Source organism: Conger conger, chromosome 8, assembly GCF_963514075.1.
Source record: "Conger conger chromosome 8, fConCon1.1, whole genome shotgun sequence".
Lineage (NCBI taxonomy): Eukaryota > Metazoa > Chordata > Actinopteri > Anguilliformes > Congridae > Conger > Conger conger.
Window position 1 is genome coordinate 56885721 of NC_083767.1, and position 17716 is coordinate 56903436.

At 42.4% G+C, this 17716-nt stretch overlaps 1 protein-coding gene across 4 annotated transcripts in view; it reads right to left on the reverse strand.

Annotated features, from left to right (window-relative positions):
- The window catches only part of crmp1 (collapsin response mediator protein 1), a 31630-nt gene extending 13914 nt beyond the window's left edge, over positions 1-17716 (reverse strand). For 2 of the 4 annotated variants that reach the window (XM_061250983.1, XM_061250982.1), the window contains exons 1-7: positions 17151-17716; positions 11865-11953; positions 10854-11038; positions 10361-10525; positions 8913-8974; positions 7784-7864; positions 436-504 (exon numbers count right to left, since the gene is read on the reverse strand). In XM_061250983.1, the coding sequence (XP_061106967.1) occupies positions 436-504; positions 7784-7864; positions 8913-8974; positions 10361-10525; positions 10854-11038; positions 11865-11953; positions 17151-17519 (1020 nt within the window). In that variant the 5' untranslated portion in view covers positions 17520-17716. Of the gene's footprint in view, positions 1-435; positions 505-7783; positions 7865-8912; positions 8975-10360; positions 10526-10853; positions 11039-11864; positions 11954-16231; positions 16464-17150 lie in introns of those variants that run through there. The other 2 variants (XM_061250986.1, XM_061250985.1) reach the window with 1 other exon arrangement.

Below are 17716 nucleotides of genomic sequence, written 5' to 3' on the forward strand. Positions count from 1 at the left end.
GGCTAACTAGGTAGTACACAACATGTTGGTAGATAGCATAGCTACTTTTTCCAAAAAACTAAAAAATCCGATTTTGTACAGTAAGCAATGTAAGTTAGCTACGCGGTATCTAACTGAATATACCTAGCTTGCTACTAAAGATGCATTTTTAACGATGATTGGTAAACTGTAGCAGCTAGCTAGCTAATATATTTTGTTTGTGGTAGCTATCATGTCCTATTTTGCGCGGATATCGCAGCTATAGAGAAAAAAGAAAAATTCGATCCGAAATTCACAAATTATGACTCAGTATCCGAGATACACGCTTTTACCCCCACAATACCCCAAATAGCCCTCCAAAAAATGATAGCTAACAAGAGTTACATAAGTTATTGTCTTATCAAACTGACTGATGAACGGATGTGTTTCCTGACAGACAGTATCTGTGAAGCTCACCTCTTCAGGTCGGCTCAGTGCATGACCTTCGGGTCCAGTGATTCCCATACTAAGAATCTTGCTCTGTTCCTGTAGAAGACATAATCATACCATATGCACCAATGCCATTAGTCATATTTGTGAATGTATTTATGAAGTTCAGAATGCAAGCTTGCAAATCACACTTATGACACACACACACAAAAAAAAAAAAATAGACCTAGAGCTCACAAATCAAGCGCCAGTGTTGTATCAGACAAAATGTGGTATTGTCACAGAATTGTCACAGCAGCTGCAGCAGCTGTCATAACAGTTACATTAGAGCTATTGGTGAAAATCGGCAACATGTTTTAGAAATGGTACACAAATGCGGAAAAGCTTTGTCTTATCTTTTATTTGATTTTCACCCTACAACCAGGTGAAATTCCAGTGTGTGAAATTCCTGATAAAATTCAATTTTGTCCATTAAATCAGCCAACTTTAATTTCAATAATAAACATTTACAAAAACAGTCTTTAGATGCAATGTTGAATTTTGTTTTAAAAAAAGTAAGAGTGCAACAGTAGTATGCAGAATAGCATCTCTGAACATACAACACACGTGGATAGGCTACAGCAGCAGAACCCCAAATAATAAGTCTAATAAATGCCTAATAAAGTGCTCACTGAGTGTATAATTATATCATAGCCTATATCCAGAACCACTTGTTTTTTGTTGTTGCTGTAGTTAATCTATTATTTTTTAAGTGTATGTCCTTTTATGTCCTGCTGTACGTGAAATATTACAAATTCATGTTTGCGTAGGACACCGTTGCACAAATGATTTCTGAGAGTAGCGAATCCATTGGGATCTACTTAGATGCCTCCCAGACCTCAATAGACAAGACATGTGTAATACAATACACAAGCTCAGGTAAGCATGGCCCCTTTTTTACTGAAACTCTGGGTAAATGAAGAAATAAGAAAATGAACAGGGGTGGGAGTAAAGTACACACTTGCTAAAGTGTTCCTTAAATTATTTAGGTGGGTGTGAGGATAGTGTATTATATAAGGACAAAATATTAAGTTTCTGAGTGAGGAGTATTCAGTGTATTGTTGTTTCACAGATAGAGAAATAAGAAGAACAGAAAGAAAAAGATCTCCTGAGGTAAAAACATCTCCTGAGGTAAAAACATCTCCTGAGGTAAAAACATCTCCAGAGATTGAGGTGTCACCTTCAGATGTGAGCATTAGCACAGATGGAATTATTTCAAAGGACCCATCCAAAGAAACAATTCAGTCTCCAGGTATGTGCACCATCCCTTGTTCACCAGACCATACATCTTGTTTTTTTGTCTGCCTTTTTGAGTTAATCATTCTATTTCTATGTTAGTCAACTTTTTCTTCCATGAAAAGTTGAACTGTTGCCAGTGTATTGGTTCTGTGTGTCAGGCTAATAGGCTGATAAACACCCTCTCCCAGGGAGGTAGTACCACTCCTTTCTACCTTTTTACAGAGTTAACAGAAATAGGCATGTTGAATTCACACATTATCAAATCTTTTGAATGAAAGAATGAAAATACATTGCCATGTATTTCAAAAGATATTGTAATACATTGAATAGCACATTTGAATATATAGAGGTACTCCAAACATATAGAATATTTATTATTCCAGTTAAATCCACAGAATCCAATGCAGGAGTAATTGTTATATTTTGCAATATATTTCAGTATTACATTTAATGAAAATATATTGGACATTTCCAGATTCTAATTTACCAAATTAGTCCGCAATCTGATTACCCTGCATGTGCAGTTGTGAGAATGTTATCTAGAACATTGTCACAAGAAAAGACCCAGTCATGAATGCCCAATGTATGGGGTCTATTTTCTTACAGTGTCGAAATAATATCCATGCTGCTTTCTGTTAGCCCGTTGTCCACTAGTCAAAGACCGAAACCCACCTCACTGCAGCCAGATGCATTTCACTGTAGTCAAGGAGGGAGTACTGCAAAACCCTTTCAAGAAAAGGTGTCTTTCCCCCCCCCCCCCCCGCAGAATCTTTGACCAAAGCTCCTCAGATCAGGACTGGGTCAGATCTTACGTTCAAGGTGACAACGGCACTCTTTGGTACTCTGTGGATCCTCTCGATGATTGCACTCGCTGTCGGAATGGTCCTCTACTGTAAGTCTTCATTAGAACCACTACCATTGCCAAGTAGAACAAAACACTAATAACACGTTTCTTTCAAACGTCATTCAAATTCAGACTGTAAGATCGGCGTATTTAGATTTATGAATGGTACATTCGCTCATTTTATTATGTATTATTTGTTAATATGAAAGCTTCCAAACAAATGAGTGTTAAGACTCTGGAATGACATTTGCACCTAATATTTCAAATTTTCAGTACTGTAATTATCCAAAGGGCCAAGATTCCTTTAGTATGTAGTAGGCCTTATTGCATACTGGATCTTTTAAGAGTTCCAAAAAAAACTGTCCACAGTACTGGAAAAGTCTCCTCCTGTCTTCTAGGTGCATGTATGAGATGTTTAAAAATATAACCAAGTCATTGATATTGCCAACATTTTGCAATAAAATTGTTATTGATCAAAATTATATGCATATTCACAGATGAACAGGTGTCATTTCTGCGGACCGAGATGGATAATATAAGGATGGACGTCACTTATTTAACTGGATTAGGTGAGCACTTCAGTACATCTCTCTACAGAAATATCCAGTGGATGAAATGACCCATCACACAATAAGGGATATACAAAATTTAACAACAAAACCACAAAATTAAGATATTGTTAAGTTAAAAACATTGCTATCCTGCTTCAAAATACACTCAGTGAGTAATTTATTAGGTAGACCTTTACACCAGCTTGTTAATGCTAATATGCAATTAGCCAATCATGTGGCAGCAACTAAATGCATAAAAGCATGCAGTGATGTCAGACCAAATGTTAGAATGGGGAAAAAATTTAATCTAAGTGACTTTGACCGTGGAATGATTGTTGGTGCCAGACAGGGTGGTTTGAGTATCTCAGAAATTGCCATTCTCCTTGGATTTTCACACACAACAGTCTCTAGAGTTTGCAGGGAATGGTGGGAAAAACTAAAAACATCCAATGAGTTCTGCAATCAAAAATGCCTTGTTAATGAGAGCAGTAGGTGGCCAGACTGGTCGAAGCTGACAGGAAGGTGACAGTAATGTAAATAACCACACATTACAACAGTGGTATGCAGAAGAGCATCTCTGAACACACAACACATGGAACCTCTAAGTGGATAGGCTGCAGCAGCAGAAGACTTAATAGGTCTAAAGAATAAGTAATAAATACCTAATAAGTATTTCACTGAGTGTACATTTTGTTGGATATTCGAGTTCCACTAGCTACGGGATTCTTTTTATGAAATGGCATGCATTACCACTGATTCTTCTCACTGTTGAATAATAATGAATTTGGTCTGGCATCACATTTGAGCATTTCTGGAAACCATTCTTCAATCAAAATCCCCCAAAAAGCTCTGACAATGAGGAAGACTTTAGCTGACTTTGTTAACAGCCTTGGGCAAACAACTAAACGATGCTGTTGACCCTTTTGTGTTTACACAGAAGAGACCAAGGTGGCATTCGCAGCTTCTTTGAAAAGACTGACGCAAGTGACCGTGGGACCATATAAGGAATTCCGCATCCTAGTCTACGAAAACGTCTTCACTAATATTGGCAATGCATATGACAAAACCACAGGTACTGCGCACGGCACTTCCCTAAGGACTTAGAAATACCCACAAGGCAATATAGCAGCCGAAGACAAAGAGCACAACACTCACCATGCCTCCTTGGACAGTGGTTCCCCTACCTCTACCCCCAGCATTGGATGTGTTCTACCTCAAGCACACCTGATTCAACAAATCAAGGGCTTTGTTAGTGACATCAGGGGCCTGTTCCACCATGCAGGATTACTGGATAACAAAAAGTAAAACACAGAACAGGTCTTTTACTTGCTGCAGATTTGGGTGGGTTGTACTCAGTGCAGTTATCCTGCTTTGTAGAACAGGCACTGGGTGGGCTTGAGATGGAACACATGGAGCCCCTGAATCTGGCAGGGGAACCTGAGGAGAGGTTCGGGAACCACTGTTTCCATAAATTTCCTTCTATGCATTTTTCCCCATTCTGTTCATAGATCTGGTTAAATTTGTGACAAAAATATGGCCGTGTTACTGAACACGTCACGTTCGTTCCCCCATCTGTTATACTCAGCATAATACTCTCTGTTCTGATTTCCATCAAAAAGATATGAATGTACACAACTCGCTAACATTGGTTTTGTAGCCTTGCTAATGCCACGCACTCACGTGTGCTTGTCTATACTCTCCAATGAGCCATAGTCCACAGACTGCAGCAATGGTAAATGGTAAATGGTTGGAATTTATATAGCGCCTTTATCCAAAGCGCTGTACAATTGATGCTTCTCCATTCACCCATTCATACACACACTCACACACTCACACACCGACGGCGATTGGCTGCCATGTAAGGTGCCAACCAGCTCGTCGGGAGCATTTGGGGGTTAGGTGTCTTGCTCAGGGACACTTTGACACAGCCCGGGCGGGGGATCGAACCGGCAACCCTCCGACTGCCAGACAACTGCTCTTACCGCCTGAGCCAATGACACGACTGCTCTTACTGCCTGAGCCATGTCGCCACAGCAGTGAGCTGTGAGGAACGCAACCATTGGTGACTGGGGAGAAAGGGGCGGGGGAAGGCTAAAATAGGTTCATAAATGCTACTAGCTTCCACTGTTCTGTGTTAGAGCAAAGGAGTTGGGCAATGATAAGCTGGAGGACGTTATAAGGATATGGAATTGTAGAGAGGCGGTATAGTATCTTTAGCCGCACGTCAACCGATGCAGCGCTGCAGCTCAGCTTTGTTGGTAAAAGCGTGTCACTCTGTCGCTCTCTCCGCGCAGGTAAGTTCAGGGCCCCCGTGAAAGGCGTGTACCAGTTCAGCTTCACTGCCTTCGGATGGAGCAACGGCATCCCCACCGCCGCGGACCTGTACAAGAACGGCGTGTACGTGACGGGCGCTTACGACAACAACCCCGGGCCGGGCAGGGGAACGGCCCTCTCCGTGGCGCTGGAGATGGAGGTGGGCGACATCGTGTATTTGGGGCTCCCCAAAGGCATGCGCGTCCACGACAACACAAACCACTACAACGTGTTCAGCGGCCACCTGCTCTTCCCTCTATTCGACGGGCAATTCCTGACACATGGCACCAGGAAAACCACCTCCTACGGCCTACGCTAACGTGCTGTTAGACGGGCAATTCCTGACACATGGCACCAGGAAAACCACCTCCTACAGCCTACGCTAACTGAGAATGTCATTTTTACATCAACGTGCTGTTAGATGGGCAATTCCTGACACAGCACCAGGAAAACCACCTCATACAGCCTACGCTAACTGAGAATGTCATTTTTACATCAACGTGCTGTTAGACGGGATATTTGTATGGACTAGAAGCAGTCAACATAATGACCCAATAACGTTTTAGCCTTTTGTATGTTAGAAATATATATTATTGTATATATCAGTTGTCTTATCAGTAGTCTGACCTTTTTTAGTATGTTATTATTAACAGCGCTTATTTTGAAGGCGATCCTTGACTGATGCGTACTGCTGCATTAAATTTGATTTACCTCACTACTGTCTCTTACAGAATGTGTTATCTAGTGACACTGTAGCTTGGCTTCCAGTTAAAATGAGCTGCTGTTGGGCCATCTATATTAGTGGTGCCTAACCCTGTCCTGGAGACTTTCATTTGATAATTTGACAGACTTTGATTCTACTAATTAGCCGCTCAAGATCTCTCGCTGATGAAGTAGTGTGCTTTGTTAGGGTTGGAGTGAAGACCTACAGGACGGTATATCTTCAGGAACAGGGTCGGGCAGCCACAAAACTCTATCATGGCTGGGGTGATGCATATTTTTCAGAGACCATACACTACTGTGACACCATTGATTTACATTTACATTTTTGTCATTTGGCAGATGCTTTTAATCCAAAGCGACTTACAAGTGCATAGGTTCTACCACAAGTCAAAGCATCACATCCAGAACTAGGAAAATACACATGGAATGCTGTTCTAAACATATAGTCATCATCATAAGTGCATTACATTACTTTTTTTTTGGGGGGGGGGGGGGGGGTTAGACAAGGATAGGGATATCAGAAAGGAGGGGCGGGGGAAATCAGGAGGGAGGACTGAGGTAGAGTTTGAAAAGGTGTGTTTTGAGTCTGCGTTGAAATAGGGGGAGGGATTCTGCTGTCCTGACAGTGGTAGGCAAGTCATTCCACCACTGAGGAACCAGAACGGAAAACAGGCTCGACCGCCAGGTGCACGTAGAGAGGGAACCATAAGGCGACCAGAGCTGGCAGACCGGAGTGGTCTAGCTGGGGAGTAGGGAGTGATCAAGGATCGTATGTAAGGTGGGGCAGTCCCCTTAGCAGCCTGAAATGCCAACACTAGGGCCTTGAAACGGATGCGTGCGGCAATAGGAAGCCAGTGGAGGCCAATGAGAAGCGGGGTGACATGAGCCGACCTGGGCTGACTGGTGATCAGGCGGGCTGCAGCATTCTGGACCAGCTGGAGGGGCTTGATGGCACACGCTGGGAGACTGGCTAGGAGGGAGTTGCAGTAATGCAGTAAAAGCCACCCAGCTCCTAGTCCAGGCGCTCATCATTTCCCGCCTGGACTAGGAGCTGGGTGGCTTTCTCCGTCAGGAGATGACAGATACGGCGTATATTATACAGAAAGAAACTGCAGGTTCTGGCAGTGGAGGATACTTGTGGAGCCAGGGTGAGGCAGTTATCAAGAGTCACCCCAAGATTCTTTGCCGTACGGGAGGAGGAAACTACAAAGTCCTCAACAGTCAGTGAGAGGTCAATTGACGGAGAGGACTTAGCAGGGATGTAAAGAAGCTCAGTTTTGGCAAGGTTGAGCTTCAGGTGGTGGGAAGTCATCCACTCAGAGATATCAGCCATTGTGATAACAAACACTATTTTGAATGAAATCAACTCAAAAGTCAGTGATGGCCAAATTCACAAGAAAATACTTGGCGGTGGGTGATTAACAACGAGTAATCGCAATTCTTCCCTTCAGGGCAATACGCTTTCATTGTACATTCTCATACTGAGACATTTTATATGCTATAAAGATATAAAGGAAACATATATTTTATTTACCTACTATCTTACATTGCCGAGCCCTGTTTTATGTTATGCACATAAATATTTTGGTTGAGAGTCCTGAGCAGGCACCCACTCAGGTAAACGCATGAACACCTCTCATACTGGGGCGCTTCTGCGGGGTCTCACCTGGGCGATGAGGTCTCCATTCTCTGCGTGAACCAGGACCACCGCTCCCAGCTCCTTCAGGAAAGCCAGGGCCTCGTACAGCTGAAAGTGGGGGGGGGGGGGGGGGGGGGTTATGACAGAAGAGTCAGGAAAAAGTAAAGTCCTCATAAAAGTTTCAGCACAGACAACACTAACAAGGATGCACTGCAAAAACGAAAGACAATAATTCAATCTCAACAAGCATTTTAGTCTCATATTCAGACTTCAAATCTTATTTACGTTACTTTTTTGCTAAATAGATAAAACGATTGCCAATGAGGTGAGACAGTTTGACTCATTTTCAAGATTGGCCAATGGCAAATTTAAAACAAGCTAATATTTTCTACTCAAAGAAAAAGTCCCATTGCTTAAGACTTAAACATTTGCTAAGACTTTTTTGAAGTGTGGAAAACATTTGCTGGTACCAGGGGTCTAAATTAATTGAAAACACAAAATACTAGCGATGGCTGCAGTATCTCCAGTTTAGATGGCTCTTTCTAAAGCGGGGGTGTCAAACTCCAGTCCTAGAGGGCTGCTGTGTCTGCAGGTGTTTGTGGTTTCCTTTCGATCAGCAGCCAATTAAGGCCTGTGTGGACTCTTCAGCCAAGGAAAGATTTATAAATGTACCTCTCATACTGAAACATACCAAAAACCAGCAGAGACTGCGGCCCTCCAGGACTGGAGTTTGACACCCCTGTTCTAAAGTGCGGACAGCAGACTGCAGAGTTACTGCAGCGATTACCTACTCGGTCAGGTAAGTCACCGTTTTGCCCGAATCCTGCCATGATTTCCAGTATTAGTATTTAGTCATGCGGCAGATTGCATGTTTCTCTGTTCATTGCATGCACATAATTTTGAAGTGAAGTCCTGTTGAGCAGGGCAGAAAGCCAACACAATGGAGACAGTGTAGGATGATGTTTCAGGCACTGAACATCTTCATGTTCTGGGTGGTTACTGTAATCCGTATGTGTATTATAATCATCAATTAGGCAAGCCATGCCCATCTTGAGCATCAAAGTGGTGGTTTAAGTTTCCTCAAAAATAGCTTTTAGTAATCGTATCTGCTTAAGACCCGTTTCAAATTTAATTGATCGAATTCTATGAGGGTTACCTGACTGTCAGTCATCTGGAAAGTGTCTTTGTAGGCCATGTACACCTGGAAGGAGTTGATTCCTGTTAAGCAAGAGAAAAGGTTGGCTTTATAAGGGAGTCCGTGTGTACTACTGTGGAACAGATTGTTTTTCACCTATTTCAGCTAGCGTAGGATTCAGTAGAGATCTTGAAAACCTTCTGGCATACAGCAAGTGCTACGAGAAAGGACAAGACTTTAGTCATGTGAAGATGCCTGTTTGTTGAAGCAGTCATTGTCACATGAACTTTTTATTTTCAGCCTGGCTTTATTCAACAGTGAGAGGCACAAGTACCGGACTCTTCAGGGAACCATTGTCTTTAGAGTCCATTACCCACCCTTCAGAGAGAGCTACTGAGCTCTGGCTAATTAACCACCAGTCACACATCACCATTTGGCCAGTCAGTAATGCCCAGGGAAGGAAAGTCACTAATAGCTGACACCATTTTACACAAATTAGTTAATTAATTCCTTGCATTTATATCTGGCTTTTCTCACTGGCTGGTGACTCAAAGCACTTTACAGTAATGAGGGGGAAAACTCGCCTCGACAGCCACCAATGTATAGCACTTAATGCACAGCAGCCATTTTGCACAAGAACACTCCATGAGCTGAGATGGAGAAGGATAACTATAAATCAGGGAATGTTTAGGTGCCAGGTTAAGAGAGTTTTGGAATTTAGCCAGGACACTGAGGAACCCCCTACTCTTTGCGAGGAGTGTCATTGGATCTTATAATGACCACAGTGAGTCAGGACCTCATCTCCGAAGGCACGGTGGCTTCATTACTGCACTGGGGCATTGGGGTGTATTTGAGGGAAGATAGCCGACTGGCCCAACACCAACACCACTTCCAGCAGAAACTTAGTTTCCCCAGGATGTCTCCCACCCAAGGACAAACCATGCCCACACTTATACATGGTAGTACATGGTAGTATTTCTGCAGGAAAAAATAATAATTTATAAGGCTAATTATTGTTTTTTAGCCTGGTGCATTTGTAAGGTGCTCTATGAAGCAGTAGCTGTCTGAGGTCGGGCACTAGTTTTGCACCCCTCAGCAAAGTACCTAACCTGAAGGTAAATGGTAAATGGTTGGCATTTATATAGCGCCTTTATCCAAAGCGCTGTACAATTGATGCTTCTCATTCACCCATTCATACACACACTCACACACCGACGGCGATTGGCTGCCATGCAAGGCGCCGAGCAGCTCGTCAGGAGCATTTGGGGGTTAGGTGTCTTGCTCAGGGACACTTCGACACAGCCCGGGCGGGGGATCGAACCGGCAACCCTCCGACTGCCAGACGACTGCTCTTACTGCCTGAGCCAATGAGACGACTGCTCTTACTGCCTGAGCCAATGAGACGACTGCTCTTACTGCCTGAGCCAATGAGACGACTGCTCTTACCGTCGGAGCCATGAAGGACTCACCCTTCTCCTGGACGAGCAGCTCCAGCTCCTCCTTCACGCCCTCGTGCCAGTGTGGGATGTCCACATGGAGGGAGTAGTCACAACACGACTTCCTGTCCGCCGCCTCCTGCCACTTCTCGAAGGCCTGCAGGAGACTGGCTCCGGGCTCCGGGGTCACATGATCAACTGGGACGCAGGAAGGTTTCGTTAGAACACCCCGAAACAGTCCGCCTCACCTCCGCATCCAAGCCCTGTCCAACACCACATCCCGCCGAGGACCTACATGCATGGAGATGTCACCTAGTTCCACCTAACTCCTAAGGCCAACACTACCCAGAGAGCAAAAATATGAATGCTAATGCTAAAGCTATGCTAACGCTAACCGCAAGGAATGGGTATGTCAGTAAGTCCTTACTGTCATGTTTTAATAAGTTCCCATTCCAGTCAAGCACAGCACTACGTGTGTAGACGGCCTTCTCAACGGGGTGCTCTCTGAGCATCAGGTCTGACTCACTGATCATGGTGGTGCCCCCAGCCAGGGCGGCCTTTGTTCCCTGGAAGAAGTCGTCCACGGTTGGCGTGCCCAGGTAAGGCTTCTGCAGGCAGGTGTTGACATCGACGCCCCCGGGGACCACCATGCGCCCGTTGGCCTCGATGATCTTCACCCCCCCGGGGACAATCAGATTCTCCCCCAGCTGCCTGGATGGAGTGGGGGGGTAGGTGTGTGAGTGTTCATTGCAACATTAGACTTACTTTTTAAACATGTCTATATAATTGTTTTAATTTTAGAAAAAATTAAGAGACTACCCATTTTTTTTACGCCACCGAATATTGATTGTTGAGCCCGTCATAAGCGAGGGCATTGACAATTTTATAACTGATTTATCGGTATTAACTTCTTTAGTTTGAATTATTGAATATATAACAACAATGTACTGTATTTTTTGGTATTTTGGCCAGTTGTCATTTTGTTGTCAATAGGTCATGAAAGAATATGAAAAGTTATACTGTATATTAAACATGGATATAGATACTGTGGAATGTACTATTTTATGTAGTATCTTACTTTTTTCAGAGCTGTATTTAATTGGATATGTAATGAGGGAATTCACTTTTATCAATATCAAATGAGTCGTAATTAGACCTAAAATCAACTCCTTGTTTGGGCAGACCATTGCAGTGAGGTCTTTAACTGCCCAGTCATCGTGTTCAAGTGAATCGCCCATAATCCTCCAAGGATCTTGCCATTTTTGTAATAATTTGGATCTAATTAGTTTGGTTCAATGTTTCTGCCTTTGCGTACCTTGTATGATGATTAAGATGGGTATGAGTGATGAATAGTTGGTTTAGAAAATATGTAATCTATGTAACCGCACAAACCGTGTTACCCAACTTTTGTGCGATACGGTAATTCACAAGTATTTATGTGAATTGCGCTAATCCAAGATCACTAGATAGACAGTTGAGTGAGTAGCATTGAGACAGTTGAGCTGCCCCTTTTGTGACACAGCTCCTCAGTACTTACTTGATCACCCCATCTTCCAGGTAGATGTCTGCAAAGAATGACTGGTCATCATTGATGACCCTTCCTCCTTTGATCAGCAGTCGGTCACTCTTCAAAAGAAAAGGGCACATGACATGAGATTTATGACATTCAAAAGTCATGAAAGTTAAAGACGGTTCACCTCTCCCCTCTGGAAGAGAATATGCAAGAAAATGCCAGAGGAGAACATTTGAATGCTAGTGCTGTTGTCTGGTATACACAGCCCACAGTGGGGCACTGCTACATGACAGCCCAGGGCACCTGGATGAACAGAAGGTTTTCTGATAATTAAATGCAGGGCTTTGATGTTAATCCTGCATACACAGCTCTGTGATAAAGTGGGAAATGCACCAGGAAGTGCTTTGCTGAAGGGTACTGGAATTATTAATTTGACCTAGAGCCCTCCAAAGCGTAATTTGTATCATATCCACTTTACACCCTTTGATGACTGGCTGGTGTCAAAATCTAAAACCTGCATATTAACTACATAAAAGTAGACAACTAGAAGAACAGGCCATTCAGCCAGTGTTTAGCCCCAACATTTAACATGGTCGCCACCCCAACTTATTCAACACATCTCTTTGCATTCTGACCACCCACATGCAGATAAAAAAACCCTTGTATGCAGCAGGGCTGCTTGAAAAAGTCCTTGAAAACAGTCAGATACTGTGAATGCGGCAGACTGTTTGCTCTGATTATGCAGCTGTTGCTGCAGCTTGAGGGCTTGTCTCCTTGTAGTGAGTCACAGGGCACAGACGGGCACTTTGGGCATCAGAACCCCAAGTGGGTTACAGCTAATGGTGCATCGCCCCAGGCTGTCAGCTATACAGTGACAGCCTGCTCGGACCTTCACAAGGGTAACCTCTCTCTCTCTCTCTCTCTCTCTCTCTCTCTCTCTCAATAAAATTACAATTGGCAAAATGGAATTAACAACAAAAGAATGGCCCAACATAAGAATAACCAGTATCGCAGAGATTTTGTGGTACAATTCTATTATGTTGCAAAATGTGAAGCATTTTTATTATAGCCACTAAAATAGAGAATAAACTACATTAATGATGTTGATAAAACAGGGCACAGTTAATATGCTAATCTTTAAGCATCCAATTAAACACTTGAATAGTGAAATAAATATTCATCTGGCATGAATATGCATAACATGCTAGTTTTACTGTACTGCATATCCTGTTCTGATTGATAAGAGCACTTCATAACAGTAAACTTGCCATTTTGTATCATCTAAATCACTGTCAGCCCAGTGTCCATTAGTTAAAGGGCTTCAAAACATTGTTTTTACAGTGTTCTTTTACAGTTCTTTGGTATTCCCAAGAGGAAATTTGATGTCATTAACGATACGCAACATATCTTTTATATTTAAACTTTAAGTTTATAAAATGACAATGTTAGTTACTGATGGAAATCAAGAGCATTTAGACTAGGTGCTTTTGAAAGCAGAACATTGATTAAACAACACATGATTGACACAAAAGTAAAATGAAACCAAGTGTCTTCAAACATTCTGGAATCATTTTCCACATTCATTGATCGGTTTGCCTGTATCGTACTGCCTTGCACAACAAAGTGAATTAAAAACAACACATTATGGTAGATGCCGTGAAATGATATTGCACAGAGCCATACCGTTAGAGGTTGCCCTTGCTCTTACCTTAAATATTAAGAACTAGAACACCAAAAAATCTATGAACCTGCTGTATTCTGTCCAGCAGTCTCCTGAGTTACTTCCCAATGAGAATCCAAAAAAACCTAATGTCTAGAAATAACTAGGCCCACTTTATAGGATCTAGGCCTAACTAGGCCTGCATGTTAACTATTAACAGTTCAATAAATCTATCCCCTAATGCTATAAATGTGTATCCATCAAGATATTTTTCAGCAATTTAGATTACAGAGTTCAATGAGATCATCCAGACTAGATTACTGGTTTCATTACCTGTATCGTATAAAGCTTGATGGATATAATTTGTTTCTGTGGTTACAGACAATCAACTTGCCACTCAGAATAGTCGTTAAGAGGACAAGCCATGCCAAAATGGTGTACAGCATTCGCATCCTGTTTTTAAAAACACAAAAACATTGCATGTGTTCAGTAGGATGTGTGTAAACAAAACTATACCAGCGCTGCGATTTCTACATTTAATACAATCTGAGAATATGCACTGCCTTTAACCAATTGCTTGGTTACATAAGTGTGGAGTACAGAGCTAAATCAAGAGAAACATTTTTTGTCCCAAACATTATGGAGCTTATGGTATATTAATATAGGTCCAAATATAATACCAATCATTATAATTAGTGTTGGTCATACAGTCAGTATGTGACTAGAATGATGTCGATAACAGACTCCAAAGACAATCGGAAACTTAGAATCAAGACTAGATACTGACAATTCTCCTATAGTGCCACTAAGGAAGCAATTGAACACATCTGACTAATCAGAAACATTATGGTGCCCTGAAATGGGGAGAATGTCTGTCATTATGAGTACCAGAGTTGTGTCAATGAAAGTCTATGAAGTCAGTATGAGGCTGAAAAAATAATAAAAAACAGTCAGGACAAGAAACACAGCACGGGTGAGCTCAGTAATCACAAAGGACTTTGTTGGCCAAGGAAGACAATGAAGAAAAACCCCAAGCACCTGTCCGACAGGTCAGAAACACTCTTCAGCGTGCAGGTGTGTATGTGTCAGTGACTACTCTCCAAAGAAGACTACAGAAACAGAACTACACTGCAAGATGCAAACCACTAGTTAACCGCCAAGACAGGCCTACAGAGTTCTGAAAAGGTTATTGTGAACAGATGAGGCCATGATTCACTTTAGACTGATGTCATGAACAAAGAGTGGAGGCCAAAAGGAACTGCCCAAGATCCAAAGACCCTTCATCTGGTGGTGGGGTTATTATCGTTTGGCTACGTACAGCTGCCCCAGGTGCTGGCCCACTTATCTTCATTGATGATGTACCTGCTGATAGCAGTAGCACAATGAATTCTGAAGTGTACAGAAGCATCTTATCCACTCAAGTTCAACAAATCCCTTCAAACTTTTGGATGGTGCTTCATTCTACAACAAAGGGGTTTTTCAAACATGTGACATTTGAACATGCTTTTCATATACTGTGGAGAAAACCTAAGGCAACTTGCCACCGAAACAAGCAGAAACTGAAGATCACTGCAGTACAAGTTTGGCAGAGCATCGCAAGATAAGATACTCAGCACCTTTGTGATGTCTGTGGGTCACAGATTAAAATCAGTCACTGCATGCATAGCATATGTGATAAGGCATTATTAATGTCAAAATTGTGTAGTACAGAGGCAAATCAAGACAGAATATGTATTTTTCCCAAACATTATTGAGATTACTGTAGTTCTGAAAATACTAAGCCTAATATTTCACATGAATAAATGAACACACACCTCAGTGATTTCTAATATTGAGTGCAATGCATATATTGTGATACGAACTACTCTATTTCTTCAATAATACGTAAATCAATATTTAATCCAGCATTTTCACGTGGGCCTGCGCGAAAGGGCGTTGGCGTTCTCACAATTATTTATATGTCAATTAGGCTTTCGGTATTAATATTATTTGGAATGGGCTACCTGTTTTGTGGTCTGCTCTGTGATTCAAATTTGAACTGAGTACCAGTGAAGGCTGTAGACGATTCAAAGACGGACTTTAGCTAATAGGCTACTCCCTCCTATTGTCTGTCAGGCTGTCTTTCTGAGCGCTGATTTCCTTTATTTCCCATGATCTACAATGTGGCATTGAAATCAATAGGCTACTTGATTTCATCCAAATATATGTGCTTGCATGAATTCATCCGAATATATGCCTTTTCCACATATAATCGCAGAGTTGCCTATATTACAATGTACTGAACACCGCCTTCACCGACCCGAGACAGTAGCTTCTAACCTCATTTTCACCATGCAGGAGACTAGCCGACGTAGCTAATGTGCAAACCACAACCCGCTTTTGCCACATATTTCTGCCAATTTTAAACGTGCCCCCCAAAAATAAATGTTCATCGTGTGTTTGTTTTGCGCTTTCAGAATCTCTTTTTAGTGTTTAACACAGCTACTGCCCCTATCTTCTGACATCGAATCTCTAATGTATATCTACGTTCACTGCACTCCATCGCGGCCATAGCAAATATTTTTGGTTTATTTGACATTATCTCTCAGAAATTGAATTGTTACACAGTGGGAATATATTGCTGCATTAGCCCCGGAGTAGTAGGTACACGCCGGTTCATAGCATAACAATAAGAATAATATTTTATTAAAAAGCCATCGGAAGGGTAACGCCTCTCCATTATTCCGCTTACCGTTAAATGAGGGATGCTCTTCTTCCCTTGGTAACCAGTCCCGGACATTCTCAACCAATATGCCAAAGATGACTGATCAGAGACAAATATTTAATAGTGGCCGGTGAGTTTTGGTGAGTATACCAGGCTATAATATGACAACCACCTTTATGTTGCAAATAATCAAGCGTCGCGTCTCCCGACGGGAGTGTGTGTCTGGAACTACAGCTATCCTATAAAGAGTACAGCGCCCTCTTCTTACGGTTTAGAGGGGGAAAAACCTCACTGTGCGGTGCTAGATAAGCGAAAGATCTGAAGTTCCGCCCAGTTACACCGGCTCAGAATTAAATGACAAACATATAGGGGGACAGGGACATGCACAAGACAAGAAAACCTAAATCAGTGCAATCACTAATCTACTGTTGTGTGAATTATTATTATTACCTCAATGATGTTTGATTCTCTTCAATTTAGCTTAGCATATTGTTGAAATACCTGCCTACTACATTTTGGAGTCATTTTTGTTTATTCTGCCCAAAAAGAAAAAAAAGAAAAGAAAAAAAGTAAGTAAATAAGTAGTCTATAGCATACGTCTAATCAGCTTTGTACATACCCATCAGTTTTGTGAAAACTTGAAATCAGACCCGTGAAATGAAATTATGAAAACGTGAAAATGATTAAATAGAACCGATTTACCACCTACACCCGTGTCCAACTGTGTGGGGTTTAGGCTAGCCTGTAGTCTAGGCCTGGCCTATTGGTGCTTTTAATAGATCTGAGCATCTTTGGCGTTACCTGGTGCTGGTCCTGTGGTCCATGTTGTGGCTACTTTCATAATAGTTTACCAGCAGAAATGAGGCTATGTCACAACAAAATAGAAGCATATAAAAGCAACTGACTGACTCGAAACTGGAGGTGTTTAAATTAAATGGCACCGTACCTTTCCATTCTGCTCCCCCTGCAGAAACTCTTTACCAGACGGGTATTTTATCTCCACTCCCGGTGTCCTGTCATCTTTGTCACTGGGGGAACTGACAAAGGAACTGCAACGGTCGCTGGCATCACTGACAGACCCGCTGAAATAATCTCCATCCACTAGATTCTCCCTACTTCCACTTCTCGGGGTCCGATTCCCTTTTCTCCCTACGCTGTAGGAATCGAAGTCTATGGTTTTGTTCTCGTAAGCTCCTTCCACGGAAGAAAACATCCCGTAGGACTTCTGCCGCGGGCTCTGCCCCGTGGAACCGGGTCTTGCCAAGTACACCGGCAGGTCATCCTCGTTATTCCAGCGACGTTTGTTGTCAGTCATGCCTGGGAGAGTCTGTAAGATTCTGTAGCTATTCTGTAACCTTTAACGTAAATTACCGACGCAGCGTGGTTTTAATTTTAAGTCTAATTTCAAGAGACTCACCTCTTACAATGGCCAGAAACTCTGTGGCACCAGTGCCAAACGCAGCTATTCGATGACAGGGATTTTGATACTCCCCTTCGACCTTGATGCTGCAA